Source organism: Mustela putorius, unplaced genomic scaffold (assembly GCF_011764305.1).
Source record: "Mustela putorius furo isolate JIRA1106 unplaced genomic scaffold, ASM1176430v1.1 tig00000450_pilon_pilon_pilon, whole genome shotgun sequence".
NCBI classification, from domain to species: domain Eukaryota; kingdom Metazoa; phylum Chordata; class Mammalia; order Carnivora; family Mustelidae; genus Mustela; species Mustela putorius.
The window spans coordinates 23,556,168-23,572,896 of record NW_025421385.1 but is presented as its reverse complement, the minus strand read 5'-3'; the positions used below and the strand labels follow the sequence as shown (position 1 = coordinate 23,572,896).

Here is a 16,729-nt window from a genome sequence, read left to right as displayed (position 1 = left end):
CAAAAAGAGTAAGCTACTGGAATTAACAAGAGAATTTAGTGGCTGAATGAAAGTACAGACACTATTTATACTTTTCTCTGTCTGGGCAGAAAAATGGAGTCTGGATGGAGAATATATCAATTTTTAATTATTAGGATTAGAAGAGGAGTGATCATGATGCGTTGGTGAGGATCACAGAAAAATCTGTCCAGTATGATGTCATTTGGTTAAACAAACAGAACAAAAATAATATATAAAGATATGTACATCTATATGGGCAGATTTCTGTATGTGCATGGGAAAAAGTATGGAAAGATATAATCAAGCTGTTAACACTGGTAACTCAAGAGAGAGTGGCAATTGCAGTGGGGAAAGGAATAGGAAGACATCAGCATATTATAAGGATAGACTTAGATGTTAGAAATCTATTACCAACTTTATGTTTTCCTAAATGGCCTAATTCTAGAAAAATAATTTGTTAGTGTACCTGTGTTACTGTGGAAGCATAAGAGGTGAGAGTTGGGTCCCTTAAGTAGTATACTAGAACGTGTATATATATATATAAACATAAAAATTTATATAATATTGTATTTCACTTAATAATGTATCTTGAAGATAGTTCCATATTTGTACTGTAGCAAACTATCCCATTACATGATGTGCCATAATTTAACTTGACCCCCTATTCACAAATATAGGGGATTCAACCTTTCATTATTACAGTATTGCAATGAATAGCCTGAATATTCTATCATTACACATACACAGGATTATATTTATAGGCTAAATTTCTATAAATGGAATTACTAGGTCAAAGGATATATTTGTTTATGAGAGGTATTGCCAAATGTCTTCTGTACAGGTTTAGCCAGTCTATACCTTGTTCAGCAGTGTATGAAAGTGCCTGTTTGTCTATAGCTTCACCAACATGAAATGTTATCAAACTTTTTAGTCTTCCTTTTTTTTTTTTTTTTTGGTGATATATTTGTTCAAATGCTTTGCCCATTTTTCTATTGACTTGCTCTTTTTCTTGATATATTGGAGTTTATTAAATATTAAAAGTTTGGGGTGTCTTGGTGGCTCAGTTATTAAGCGTCTGCCTTGGGCTCACGTCATGATCCCAGGCTCCTGGGATTGAGTCCTGTATCTGGCTCTCTGCTCAGTGGGAAGCCTGCTTCTCCTTCCCCACTCTTCCAGTTTGTGTTCCCTCTCTCACTCTCACTCTATGAAATAAAGAAATATAATCTTTAAAAAGTAAATTTAAAATATTAAAAGGTAACCATTTTGTGTGATATAAGTTGCAAATATCTTCCCCAGTTTAACTTTGTCGGTGATGGTTTTTTACCGTGTATTTTGTAATTTAATTTATGTAGTTGAATTTATCAATCTTCTCTTTTATGGCTTCTGAGTTTCCAAGCATACTTAGAAAGACCTCCTCCTCTTTTAAAAGAAAAGCCAGGGGCGCCTGGGTGTCTCAGTCCTTAAGCATCTGTCTTCCCCTGATCCCAGAGTCCTGGGATCAAGGCCCGCATCAAGCCTGGCATCCAGCCCCCTGCTCTGGGGGGAGCCTGCTTCTCCCTCTCCCGCTCTTCCTGCTTGTGTTCCCTCTCTTCCTGTGTCTCTCTCTGTCAAATAATAAATAAAATCTTTCAAAAAAAAAAACACACATTTTTTCCAGACTATTTATAGGTTCTTAATTTTTTTTTTAAAGATTTTATTTATTTATTTTACAGGGAGAGATCACAAGCAGGCAGAGAGGCAGGTAGAGAGAGAGGAGGAAGCAGGCTCCCCGCTGAGTAAAGAGCCCGATGTGGGGCTCTATCCCAGGACCCTGAGATCATGACCTGAGCCGAAGGCAGTGGTTTAACCCACTGAGCCACCCAGGCGCCCCAGGTTCTTAATTTTTTAAACTTTTTAAATTTTTTATAAAGATTTTTAATTTACTTATTTGAGAGAGAGAAAATGAGTGGTGGGGGAGGAGCAGAGGGAGATAGAGAGAGAAATTCAGACTCCCCACTGAGCAGGGCTCTATCCCAGGACCTGGAGAATATGACTTGAGCTGAAGGCAGTCGATTACTGGACTGAGCCACCCAGGCACACCTATTTGTAGGTTTTTTTAAAAAAAAATTTGATCCACCTAGAATTTCATTTGGCATGAGAGAAGTATGGATCTAACCCCCCCATTTGACTACCTAGTTGTTGCAACACCATTTATATATATATTTTTAAAATTTATTCTTTACTCAGTAATTTGAGATGGTTTATTATTATACTAGAAGTCACATGAGAATTTCATTTCTCTTTGAGTCTTTATCTGTGACTGTATCTGGTGTAATAAAAAATATATTGTTTTTTTTGTCCCTGGTTTCCAGCACCGAGTTCCTGAAACCTTTGGAATTTTCTGAGTAGTGGAAGTGTCTTTTGTTATTCCTGAGGAGCCTCTTTTGACCACACCCAAGTTTATGCTAACCAGGTGACTCAAGGGCAGGCTCCTAGTTAGCTTCAAGATGGGAACTGGTCACCAGAAAGGCCGAATACTTGAGGAAAGGTTGGGAAATTTCAATGCCTGAAAGATGGCAGTCAGAAGAGGAAATAAAATTTCCACACACCCCTTCCCCAGACCTTGCCCAATGCATCTCTTCCATTTGGCTGTGTTTGAACCAAATGTAAGAGATAAACCAGCAAACATAAGTAAAATGTTTTTCTGGTATCCATGAGTCAAATTTTCAAGCCTGAGGGGGAGATTATGAGACCCACCCCCAAATCCGAAGTTGGCTGAGCAGAAGTGGCTAGCTTTGGCACCTCATTTGTGGCTGTGGGGACAGTCTTATGCATAGGACTGAGTCCTTAACCTGTAGGGTCTGTGCCAACTTCAGGTAATGTGTCTCAGAATTGATTTCAATTGTGGGACGCCAAGTTGGTATTGGAGAATCAGAGGCTGGTGTTAATCTGTTCCAGTCACACATCGCATCGTTCCTCTCCTCTCAAAGGTGAAGTGCCCTGCTTCCGAGGTCAGGGAATCAGCATGGGTTTGCATCTTAGTCTCAGAGTTGAAATCCCCGGAAGGCTTATACTTTAGCTGAATACATCTTCACACTACTTTCCTATGTATTTTTGCTTACACTGTTGTTTAAAGAGACTAGGTGCTGGAACTGGAGCTGGAGCTAGCCAAGGTCCAGGTTGCATACACTACTAGGCAAAGAAAACCTGGTGGTAAGGTGACTCTCACTCTCAGCTGGCAGGTTAGTGACCACCTGTTGTGTTTTAGGCATGCCCTTGAGGGGTCTTAATCCCCACCCTGAGATCCTTTGCAAAACATCTCCTCCAAAACACAAACAATTCTGCATTTTGTTATTTTGTGTGTGTGATTTAGTGCCTCTTCTGTATTGGTAAAGCAGGCAGTGACCAGCTGGTTTTATTAACATCAGAACCACTCTCTCTTGCTTTTTTCAAGTTCTTCTCCACTAATTATTCCTTTTTTCCCCCTATATCTGCTCCTTACTCTTTGTGGTAGCCGTGAGAATGTGCCTCTCAGATCTCCAGCCTCAGGAAACATAATTAACCTATGGCCTCAGCTGCTGTGCTCTGAAATTTATTACTGCATTTGCTCCAAGGCTGTATTTCCCACAGGCTGCTCCCAGCCAATGGCTGAGGATTGCTCAGACATCAGGGATAGAAGGCCCATTCCTGGGAGAGGAAAGGCTCTTCTGATAGATAACATTGGATTCACTGTCTAGAAGTCAAAAGCAGCCACGACAAGGAGAAATTCCTGTTTCCAGCTGAGTGGTTGATTTCCAGGGCTGGGGGAGTGGGAGGCAGGAACAGGATTCCTTTTGAGATAGAAGGGCCCCTGCCATGCAGAGTGACTCATTTAAAACACGTAAGGACAGGCAAGGTTGGTGTATACATGGATTAGGGCAAAAATAATTCCTCAGCTCTGGGAGCCCTGGAAACCAGGCATTTGCATTCCTTCCCTCAAGAAAATGGAATATCAGCTTTCTGAGGAAAGAACCACCAATGTTATCTTTTTTATTTTTACTTATTTTTTTTAAAGATTTTATTTGTTTACTTGATAGAGACACAGCAAGAGAGGAAAGACAAGCAGGGGGAATGGGAGAGGGTGAAGCAGGCTTCCCACTGAGCAGGGAACCTGATGTGGGGCTCGATCCCAGGACTCTGGGATCATGACCTGAGTCGAAGGCAGACTTAAGGACTGAGTCACCCGGGTGTGCCCACCAATGTGGGTGGTGCCCACAATTGAGCAGAGTTTCTCAAATATTACTGTGCATACAAATCACCAGGGGATCTTGTAGAAATGCAGATTGTGATCCAGGAGTTCCAGGAGAAAGTCTGAGATTGTGTATTTCTAACAAGGTCCAGGTAATCCCAATGCTGCTGGTCCCCAGACCACAATGAGTAGCAAAGATCTAGAGCGTCTCAAGAATACAAGATACATTAATTAATTGGTGGGGTAGGGAGAGGGTCGCATTCCAGAACCAGTGGCATCACATGGTCTCTTTAGCCAAACAGATAATGTCCCTCTTAGGACTTTTAGGCTCTTCTGGCCATTCATGTGGCAAATATATAGGTTCTGAGCACCCACAATAAATCAGTGTGCTCAGTGCTGGGGGAAGGGAGAGTATGGAGAAGAGGGAAGGTGGCAAACAAGATACAGTTTTTGCTTCCAGGATCTTTCAGACTGGTCATAGAGACATAAACATGAGTAAGAGTGTGATGAGGGCCACGTAGCCCAGTCTTGAGGGTAGTATGGGAAGAATTCTAGAAGGAAGCAGCAGCAAAACTAAGGCATAGCATTGATGTTGGAGAGGCAAGGTGCCTGTGATTTGGGTGTGCATATGTGTAGGAGGTGCATTCTGGAGATAGAGAGAAACACACACAGGGACCCCGGGGAAAGAAAGAGCATGGCGTCGTTACGGAGCTACACATAGTTCAGTACCACTGGAATGAAGAGGGAATAGAAAGGGTTAGGGCCAAGAGGGACAAGGCCATGAGGGGGCAAACAATCCATGTTTATGGTTCTGGATATTATCTAAAGAATTCCTAAAGGAAACCACTGAATAAGAGTGATTTGATTGATTTTTGGTTTAGAAAGACCACTCTGGTGGAATTAAGATGGTAAGCGGTGGGAATGCAGAAAAGTGAATAGTCTTGAAAAATACCTGCCCCGGGTTCCCTGGTTTGACCCAAAGAAACCACTTCACTAAGCAACTGAAGACTGTTGAGACCAAGTTTGTGAGATGCCAAGTCAAGGAGGATGTCAGGAGGCAAACACACCACAACACCTTTTGGGACACAGAAGTCCTGGCAAATCCCTGTGAATTGGTGCCAGTGTTCTAGGGAAAGACCTTAGCCACCAGGACATACCCACCCAGGCGTACCAGGTTGGTTGCTAATCATATTTGTAAAGAAAAGTAAACTCTTCTCACTATTCATTGGGAAACTTATCTGTGTAAGAGATGTATTTGCCCAGAACTTGTGGGTTGGGTTTGGTAGAGAGCTTGACCAAACCTGCTGGACCAGGGCTTGATCCACTAGGCTGTTTAATGCTCCCAAATTTATGAAGATCTCAACTCGGAGTGGGTGTATCACTACAATGTTTGGCATTCATCGCGTCACGTACTTAAGCAGGTACCCATATGCTATTTCCATTTGTTTTCCTATTGGCTAAATCCAACTCAACATGTCTAAAATCATCCTGGCCCATTAACCTTTAAGCAATAGCTAATATTTACATCCTTTTTGCTGTAAATATTATCAATATTTTTCTAATCACTTAGACTTATAACTATGAGCCATCTTTTTTCTCTTCTTTTCATCCATGCTTTTCTCCCCTGCCACAGCTTAGTTTTGGTTAATGTTAGACCGAGAGATCTCCATAGTGCTTTGTTCTCTCTAATCTTTCCCAGCCATTATTTACATATTACCATGCTGGTATGTTTTTATGTTACAAATATCTCTTGGCTAGAATTTTGTGTTTTATATAAATGCATCTGACTTGAAGACAATACTATGAACAAATCAATTCTGTGTAATCAGGGCTTGGGAGAGAAGATGGGCGAATCCTTATAGCTGTGTAACCCTAGAAAAGTTACTTTGCCTGTCTGTGCCTCCATTTCTTCATATATGAGGTCTGGAACATAAGAGTACCTTCCTCACAAGGTGGTTATGGGCACTTAAAGGGTTAATATTTGTACAGCATTTAGAACAGTGCTAGATACATGCTAAGCTTTGAAATCTGTGCAGTAGTCTATAAGGAAATAGGCTTTATCTAGAAAGAAAGAACATGGATGGAAAATCCTAAGATGAGGCCCTGAATCATTACCATGAGAGACTGGTGATATTGGCTAGGTTTGTCAGGAGGGGATATTAAATGAATATTGCATCGAGATGAATCTAGTCGTGGGAAGCTTGTTGACCCTCTTGACCAGAAACCTGAGCTTAAATTTATTAACAGAATGTTTCAAAGCCTTGATTTATTTACTGCTGTTTTAGATTCAAAACATTGGTTTTCACAGGCATTTTGGTGTAACGCAATGTCAATTAATTAGGTCCCAACCAAGACAGCTGTCACAGGAGGTTTACATTACCGTAGCTTACATCAGAGAAAGTCAAAATTTTCAAAATATGGTTCGTTCCAAAGTATATTTTTGATAAACCAGCTTGAATACTGCATTGTGGATAACAAGGTTAAATAAAGGTTCTAATAAGACAAACAGCGACAATTTAAATAAATCAGATGTTTTTGCAGAAGATTACTCTGTGATTTTCTCCAATTATTCATGACATTTCACCCATTCATATTGTGATCTGCTTTAATAGTGGAAAGAGAAAAAAAAAAACCCTTGTCTCCTTGTTTATTCTTTGTTCTCAAGGAGATAAGCTGTTTATAAAGATACGTTATTTGTTATTTAAATCACTTTTACTGAAGTTGTTTATTTCCTTGTTTTCGGTTTCTAAAAATATTGCAACAATTGTAATGCTTCTTAGAGATGTCTATTCAATTCAGAAATGATTTGTACTGAAATTCTTTGCTAAATGGGCACAGGTGCTGATGTGTATAAAGTGCTAGAGTGAGTCAAAACTAATACTAAAAAAAATGATAACGGGGATATACTGTGTCAACTTTTGAAATCTGTGATTAAAAATATTTTAGACCTAAAGACTCAGCTATTTGTAAAGGTTATTTCTATACGTGCCACTTCATAACTATTTAATACTACTACTACTAATAATGATAATAATAAATTGATAACACCAAAACTAAAGCAGAAAAATTACATAATTTAAATCCAGACATCTATTTCTTAGAAAGTGCCCTTTAATCTCTTTGTAGACTTTCACGATCATAATTATCATATAAAAGTAATTACATTAGAAGATAATATATCTGGTAGTAAAGTATCAAATTAAACATGAAAAATAGTACTTGTAAACAGAATTATATTTAAAAAATTTTGAACAGCAGAATGGCAAACTATATCTCCTTATTCTCTCTTTGCTATGCATAAGATCACTTCCAGAAACAATTTTGGTACACAGTAGCATTATAGCATGTTGCTCTGTATTTTACGTCTTCCATGTCAATGTACATGTACATGTACATGTCCATGTCAATGTACAAACCCATACTATGGCTTATCCTAAGTAATCAATAGGATCGATGTGTGAAATAAAGCCAAGTTGATTTGATATTTTAAGGGACAGTTGATTATTTGCAAGAACTAAAGTTTCAAAATCCAGCTGAGTTGATTTGGACTAAAAAATGAAGCCTGGGACCAGAAATTATAGTATGTATTCCCGCTGAGTAAGCCCTGGGTACTGCAAACTTGGATCTGTGGATGCACATCTCTCCCTTTGAAGTTGATGAGAATTGCTTGGCCTAAGTGAGATACATGCTGGGAAAATTGGGTCCTTACATTTGGTGTGTATAGACATTAGAGGTCTCATGATGCTTTCCTTATCTGTTCTCTTCATTTTCTGCGCACAGTCTTGCTTTTGGCAGAAGATACTCAACTTCGGAATAAACCCTTCTTGAATTAGATATGTCCCATGACTAAAAGGTATTTAGTTTTCATCATCTAGAGAGTCTAGATTAAGAACTTCTCTGTTGTTGGGGAGCCTGGGTGACTCAGTTGGTTAAAGCACCTGACTCTTGATTTCAGCTCAGCCAGTGATCTCTGGGTTGAGACTGAGCCTCATGTTCAGGCTCTGCACCCAGTTCAGGGTCTGCTTGTCCCTCTCGCTTTGCCCCTTCCCCTGTTCTCTATCTTTTTTTATTTTTTTAAAAAAGATTTTTGTTTATTTATTTGACAGAGAGAGACACAGTGAGAGAGGGTACACAAGCAGGGGGAGTGGAAGAGGGAGAAGCAGGCTTCCCGCTGAGCAGAGAGCTTGATGCGGGCTCAATCCCAGGACCCTGAGGTCATGGCCTGCGCTGAAGGCAGATGCTTAACAACTGAGCCACCCAGGCGTTCCTCCCCTGCTCTCTTTATGTCTCTTTCTGATAAATAAGTAAATAAAATCCTTAAAAAACAAAACAAAACATTACATTATTTAATAAAAAAACAACACTTCTCTGTTGTCAGTAAAGTTGGACAAATAAAACTGACCTTGATTTAAAACTTAACCAGGTAATCTCTCCAAGATGTCCAGTTGAAAACAAAACAAAACCCAGCTGATTCTTTTGAGGTCTAGGCCAAAACGTGACCAATTTTGAGACTAATTAGCACAAGTACTAATACTGATTTGAACAAATGAGTTCATACAGTTTTATGATCACATCTTTGAGTTTCAAAGACTGGTTGCATTTTTGGCCAACTTAAGTTCCTCTGAATAAGCAGGCCATAGAACTGAAAAATATTCAGTCTGTTTGAATGCCTGGATGCATTGCATGTACCAACTGACCAACCAACAAAACTAGATTATTTTGACCATCACTGAGTGTCAATCAAAATTCTATGTAGCATGATCTGTTTTTTGTTTATATGTAGATCTGACTTAAGGGCTCCTTGAAAAACTATCTCATTGAATAGACAAGGTATTAGCCCCTATTATTACTAAACTAACTTCAAAAAGGAATAGTACCTGTGTCATTGTTGGTAAGTCATTTTTTTCTCATTAAGTCTGGATAACCATTTATATGAAGTTTTTTTTCTTGTAATGATGAATACTGAGCATGTATGCTGTATTAAATCTGGAACATCTTTGGAGTCGCCCCAGAAGTATTCAACTTCAAATTTTTTTTGTAAATTTGTGATTAATTTTATCAAGATGATTTTTTTTTTCTAATTACAGAAAGTACCAGAACACACTTAGGAAACAAAGAAAGGGGGGGAGGTAGGGAGTTGGAGATGGAATCGGTTCTCCAGTTTTTCCAAAATAATATATATATATAAAGGTTCATGAAAACAAATGAGATGTTTGGTAGATCACTCATGACATGTTTTCTGGTTTTCTGAATCTAAATCATTTGACTGATATGAGAAAATGTTAAGTTAGATAGAAGCCAAAGCTTGATTTTTAAAGACTTATAATAAAGAAATTGAATTAAATTCTGTCGACAGTAAGAAGGCATTGCAAATTTAGAATCTGTGATGGGATGTGGTGAGATAGGTCATATTTTTGGAAACAAATCTGACAGCAGCCTGGAGTGGAGGAAAGAATTATAGCCAGTGCATTTAGCCTTGGAAAGACAGGAAGAAAACCCAGTGATAAAAGGTGGATTTAAGCCTAATTAAAATGACAGTATTCAGGTGTATCTGATGAAAGACTGGATGTGAGTGATGAGGAACAGAAACTAGTTGAAGGTGGTGGTCAGATTACACAATTGCATGTGGAGTTTGGGAAGATTAGAATTGGTTAGGGGTCACTGCTCTTTTAAAAAGAAAGATGGCAGAGAGGGCATGTGGAGAAATTACATAAGGAAAGCTGCATCTCCTCCTTCAAAGGTTGGGTAAAGAACATTTAAGGAGGAAAAATATAGATAAATACAGATGTCAAGTCACCGGACTTGACTTCCAAATATTTTGTCTTTGGGCAGTCTCTACTTACAGGTTAAACAATGTTTCAGTAAAGGACAAAAATGATTAACTTTTGTTATAAAGTCAGCAAATATATAATTTTACTTATCAGAAGGAATGGACTACTTGCAACAAAATTTATACTTCATGTTAATTCACGTTACTGAAGTAGGTGTATCTTGTTTAGAAGTTTCCATAGGTAATAAGGCACTTAACCATATTTAATCAGTTTGTGGATATTAAGTAACTTAAATTATATTTTTGGTTCAGAATCTTTAAATACAAACATTGGAATTTAAAAGCTGGATATTTGATTCTATTTAACTCTACACAATGAGTTGTTATAGTTTTAAATCATTCCTTATGTGTCTTTGAGTGAACCATATTGTTTCTTGCAGCTCTAAAGTATTTCTTTGTTAAATTAGAAGAATCTATAATTTTGAGGCCCTCTAGTTATGAGGAGTCATGTGTAATGACAAGTCAATGAATAAATAAGTGGAAAATAAATACTCTCTGGTTGTATTCCACTTCTGTGATACCAAGTTTGATGGTGTTTTTAATTGTTAAAATGGGCCACCTGGGTGGCTCATTTTGTTAAGCATCTGACTCTTGATTTCAGTTCAGGGTCATGAGAACAAGCCCTACCTTGGGCTCCACATTCAGCTGGGATCTGCTTGAGATTCTCTCTTCCTTTCCTTCTGCCCCTCCTCCTACTTGCACACACACTCTCTCTGTCTAAAATAAATGGATAAGTCTTTAAAAATAAAATGGGCTTAAAATATTAGGAATATAACTGATTTCATGAAACAAGTTATTTGCTTTTTTGTAGAGACGAAAACAATACATTTTGTATTTTTACTAAGACTTCTCATTCAGTCATTCAACAAACCTTATCTACTAACCTAGGTGCTATCCTAAACCTTGGGGATACAGTAGTGAGCAAAACAGACATAAATCCCTGTCCACATGGAGTTTAAATTCTGGGAAGAGCAGATAATCAACTAATAAATTAGTAAACATATGTATTATGCCATTATGGTAACTTGTGGAGAAAATAAGTCTGGGAGGGAGGAAAAGGAGTGCTGGGTGAGACAATTTTATATAGGTAGGGAGGGAAGGCCTTAAGGCCTTAGCTGAGAAGATATAAGGAAGTATGGACATATGGAAGTGAACTAAGAAGATCTCTTCGAGGAGAGCATTCCAGTCAGAAGGCATAAGAAATGCAAAACCTCTAGGGTGGTAAGCAGACTTGTGAGTTCCAGGGACAGCAAGAAAGCCAATGTAGAATGACTGAGGGAAGGTAAGGAAGAGTGGCATGAGATGAGATCACAAAGCCAGTTGGGGGCCAAGTCATGAGGCCTTGTAGGCTGTTTTACTAATTGAGTGACAGGGGAAGGCATAGTGGATGTTAAACACAAAAATGACATGATTCAATTTAACATTTTATTTTATTATTTTTTAAAGATTTTATTTGACAGACATAGATCACAAACAGACAGAAAGGCAGACAGAGAGAGAGGAAGGCAAGCAGGTTTCCTGCCAAGCAGAGAGCCCGATGTGGGGCTTGATCCCAGGAACCTAGGATCATGACCTGAGCCAAAGGCAGACACCCAACTGACTGAGCCACCCAGGCATCCCTTATTTTAGATTTTGATCTTATCCCCTTTCAGTTTCTGTTTACAAGTATATTTTATTAACTCTTTGTGTATATACATTATCTCGTTTAATTCTCACAAAACCTCTGGAAGGTAGTTAGGATAGACATTATCTTAATTTTATAGATGAGGAAAACAAAGGCAGAGGTTAATTTAGTGACAAAATCAGAACCCAAATATACCTGACTTCTGTCATAGTATGTTTTCTATTAACCAAACCACTTTCTTTCCCATTTCATTCATTATTTGTCCTTCTCTGGATACTTTCAGCTTGGTTTTGTCCTTGAGATTAGATGCCAGAACTACTTGGCCTTTTCTCTAGGGAGGTTTTTAAAATAAGGATAAGATAATGTTTTCTGATTGGCTTCTATAACTTTTTCTGATAATGTTAAAAATTACTTTCAGAGTTATTTTTGCTTTTTCATTTGTTTTAGCAATTGCAGGAAATGCAGGAATACAGGATTGATGTTTTAATAAAATGGTTTACAACGGCTACTAAATTAGTCTTCTTGTCATAATGAATTTTCTTGAATACAACAAATGTAATCTAAGTTACCTCATACTGGTATGCAATAAAGTTCATTTACCATGTTTCTGTTCACTTGCACAGCCATGTGAAAATTTCTTGTAGATGTTCCTGCCAATTTGTCATTATATTGTCTTTGAATGCTGTTTCACTTCCTAATTGTTAAGTTGTTGGAATCTCTGATAAAAAGTATTTCATTGACCAATGCAAGCACCTATTTTCCCAGAGCAAACAAAATGACACATAGATAATTAAAAAAAAAAAAGATTTTATTTACTTATTTGGTAGACAGAGATTATAAGTAGGCAGAGAGGCAGGCAGAGAGGAGGAAGCAGGCTCCCAGCTGAGCAGACAGCCCGATGTGGGGCTTGATCTCAGGACACTGGGATCATGACCTGAGCCAAAGGCAGAGGCTTTAACCCACTGAGCCACCCAGGCACCCTTACACATAGATAATTTCTGGAAGTGCTGAGTGTGATCAATATGTAAGTCAAGGAAGAATAGTTCAACCTTTCCAAAAGGTTTTTCACAGAGTGTCATGCCTCAGATTAATAACAATAAAGAAATAAACATTCACTATAGCATGGAGGAATAGTCATGTCAGACAATAGAATTAAAGATGGAAAACAAATAGTGTAAATTGACTTATTTTGAAAGATACAATCAAAATAACTTTTCATAAATTGACAGTAGAGTCTCCAAATTATACTGTGATATGCTCTCTTTTTTCTGTTTCTTTGGAATTTTCTATTGTGGACGTACTGCTTAACTTCCTGGAATTCTTTCTAGGGTAGTTGTTTTAGTTTTCACTCAACTGGATTGTGGCTTTGTCCTTCTTATAATTCAGACTTTCTTGACTGCCTGCTCAGTCTATTTCCTGTTCTTGGAGGGTCTTCATCTCCTGTTAAAAGTAAAGCTTCCAGGGGCGCCTGGGTGACTCAGTGGGTTAAGCCTCTGCCTTCACTCAGGTCGTGATCTCAGGGTCCTGGGATCCAGCCCCACACCATCCTCCCGGCTAAGCAGGGAGCCTGCTTCCTCCTCTCTCACTGCTTGTCTCTCTGCCTACTTGTGATCTCTCTCTGTCAAATAATAAATAAAATCTTAAAAAAATAAAATCAAATCAAAGCTTCCAGAAGTCCTTCCTGATTCCCCAAAGTGCTCTCCTTTCATTGATTCCACAACATCTTGTAGAATCTTTTGTTGCTTTTTTCATCCCTCATCCTCTTCTGGACACCAGTTTGTATTCTCAATGCACTTATACTAACTCAAATATTTTTTTGTTTAATCAAATTAGGGCATCCACTTAGGATTTCGTTTTTGAATACACTATCCCATGGCCATTCCATCTACTAATTGTCTATCTCCGGCCACTGGCTTTCCCATGACAGTTATAAATACTTTAAAAACATTTGAGGGGCACCTGGGTGGCTCAGTGAGTTAAAGCCTCTGCCTTCGGCTCAGGTCATGATCCCAGTGTCCTGGGATCGAGTCCCCGGTCGGTCCGGCTCTCTGCTCAGCAGGGAGCCTGTTTCCCTTCTGCGCTCTTTCTGCCTGTCTCTCTGCCTACTTGTGATCTCTGCCAAATAAAAAATATAAAATCTTAAAAAAAATAAAAACCATTTGAGTGCATACCATATTGAAAGTGATTTATGCTTTTCAAATATAGAAAGTAAAAGTGGAAGGAGCACATTTCAGATACTCTGCCAAAGATGAGTTGGGCGCTGGAGGTAAAAAATTAGGGCTACCATTTAAGGAATGAGACCAGGTAACATCAATATTTTCTTAAAATATGATTGCCCAGTGGGTCATCCACATTTTATTTAGGTCTCGAAATCTCGGTCAAGTACTTAAACTGAGAAGACTCAGGGGTTACGTGACTACACATCATAATCACGTTCCAAATCCCCGAAACGTTTTGGGATCCCTTGCCGGGAATTTTGGCCGGCGCTGGGAGCAGGACTGCCCTCCCCCAGAGCCCATCCTTCGCCGGCTCCCCTCCGCCCACGGCGCTGCCGCACTGCATGCTGGGAGTCGTAGTTCTGCCTGGAGGCGCCCGGAAGGACGGAAGGGAGTCTAGCCAGCCCTCTCGGTAGTAGAGGTCCGGTCCTTCATCTGGCTCCCTTTCGTTCTCTGGGGGTAGCCTTCTGTGAGCACGTCTTTATTTGTCCGTGCCACCGTTTCTGTTTTGGGTTTCAATAAAGTTTTCCTCTTCCCTTGTACAGATCTCAAGATGGCGGCCTCCTGGTCGCCCTTGGTTACCCTGCGCTTAGTGCAGAGCCGGCTGAGAGGGAGATGTATTGGGTGCGGGGCCCGGGCTGCAGCTCTCGCCCCTCCGGCCACCGCCCCTGGAAACACCCTTTGGAAAGGTCAGTGACTGTGCCATGAGTAGGCCAAGCCCACTGCAAATGAACGGGGAAGCCTCGGGTCAGTTACCCTCCCTACTCTGTTTTTGCCCAGTTGCCTCCTGGTTTCACGATTTTTGGAGCTAGGGGCCCTTGGAGAGAGGAGTTTCAGTCTCTCTTATCCTGTCTGGCAGCTGATGAAGGAGCCCTGAGTACTGAGGAAGCTGACCCAGGACGGCTTTCATTTGGAGGTCAGAGGTCCACTAAGAGTTTGTTCCCTTCAGGCAGTTAGAGTTAACACCTGCTGAGCCCAGTTGCCGGAGTGCCTGGCTGAAGGGGTGCAACTGTGGGATAGGGGTCTGGGGGCCCTTACAGTTCGCCTTCCCTGCTCTCCCGAATGGTGACCCTGCAAGGCATCTAAAAGCCAAACCTCAGACTTCTGCCGGCCAGGCTGGCTCTCGGGGGTTCTGGGAATGCAGGTGTTCAAGTATTCTCAGATTGAGGAATCAGTTCTTGTTCTTTTCAGGTCACTAGAGGCTTCAGTGGGGTATATTTTGTCACTAGGCTTGCTCCACTCATTCATTCAAATCGTTACGTGTTCATGAGTGAATGGTCATGTGTTGCGAGTAACTAAGTCTTCAGGAGTGCTGATTTTGCTGCTGTATTCACATAGTCCCATTAAACTGCGGGATACTCAAAAGCAAGGACCAAGTGTCTTGTTTCCTCAGCACTTGGTGCAGTGTTTGGCGCCTGACCCTTAAGGTCTATTTCCTGAACGAATGAATGTTATTCTTACTGTCTTTTCCAAGCATACTTATGTTTTCTTTTTTCTTAACTCCAGCACCCCTTCTCATTGGCTTATCTGGCTAAAACCCTATCAGTCTTTAATTATTACCATCAATAGAGTTGAAATTAATACTAGAACTCTGATTAAGTCACCTTAGATTTTTCTGTAAAGTTTAGCATAATTCACTTACTATATATAATGGGATATTTTTGATATCATAAGGGTTGGGTCATAATATAAACTTTATTATTTTTTTAATTTGTAAAACAGGTAATAAAAGCAAATGATACAAGAAAAAATATGGTAAAATGTTCCGCCCCTATCCCTTAGTAGTTTTCCTCCCTAGAGGCAACCTCTAATATTACTTTCTTATGTATTCTTCGGGACAGTCTCTGTATGAACAAATATGTATGTATATAAGTAAGTGTCTGTATTTTAAAAAGTGGTAACATACATATCCTCCTGTACTTTTCTTTTATTTTTTGTTTAGTATATCTTAGAAATCATTACATATCAATACATAGAGAACTGCCTTATTTTATTTTTAAAAATTAATTCATTTAACAGCATAAGGGGGGTGTGGCAAGCGGGAGAAGGAGAAGCAGGCTCTACACACAGCTGGGAGTCCGATGTGGGGCTCCATCCCAGGACCCCATGATCATGACCTGAGTTGAAGGCAGTTGCTTAATAGAGCTACCCAGGCACTCCTAGAACTGCCTCATTTTATTTATTTTTTTATTTAACTTAAAAAATTTTTTTAAATTTATTTGACACAGAGAGAGACAGCGAGAGAGGGAATAGAAAGAAGCAGGGGGAGTGGGAGAGGGCGAAACAGGCTTCCCACTGAGCAGGGAGCCTGATGCCAGGCTCCATTCCAGGACCCTGGGATGGAGCCTGATGCCAGGCTCCATCCCAGGACCCTGGGATCGAGCCTGATGCCAGGCTCCATCCCAGGACCCTGGGATCGAGCCTGATGCCAGGCTCCATCCCAGGACCCTGGGATCGAGCCTGATGCCAGGCTCCATCCCAGGACCCTGGGATCGAGCCTGATGCCAGGCTCCATCCCAGGACCCTGGGATCGAGCCTGATGCCAGGCTCCATCCCAGGATCCTGGGATCATGACCTGAGCTAAAGGCAGACGCCTAATGACTGAGCCACCCAGGTGCCTCATAGAACTGCTTTATTTTAGATGGTTAAAATAGAATTCTATTCAATGCATGTACCATCATTTATGAAAATTTAAGATTTAAGGAATGTCATCATAATAACATAAAATTTACTGAATGCTTATTCTGTTGCATGCAGTATGCTAAGTGCTTTCTACACACTTTATCTTATTTAATTCTTATTATCCTCATTTTGGGGATGATGGATCCAAGGTTGCAGAAGTTATATAGCTA

At 39.9% G+C, this 16,729-nt stretch overlaps 1 protein-coding gene across 3 annotated transcripts in view; it reads left to right on the top strand.

Annotated features, from left to right (window-relative positions):
- The first annotated feature begins 14,214 nt into the window (after nucleotides 1-14,214).
- Nucleotides 14,215-16,729, top strand: part of AFG1L (AFG1 like ATPase) — a 225,254-nt gene continuing 222,739 nt past the window's right edge. The window contains exons 1-2 of one of the 3 annotated variants that reach the window (XM_004753460.3): nucleotides 14,215-14,298; nucleotides 14,423-14,566. In XM_004753460.3, coding sequence (XP_004753517.2) covers nucleotides 14,431-14,566 — 136 coding nt within the window. In that variant the 5' untranslated portion in view covers nucleotides 14,215-14,298; nucleotides 14,423-14,430. Of the gene's footprint in view, nucleotides 14,567-16,729 lie in introns of all 3 variants that reach the window. The other 2 variants (XR_006606828.1, XM_004753459.3) reach the window with 2 other exon arrangements.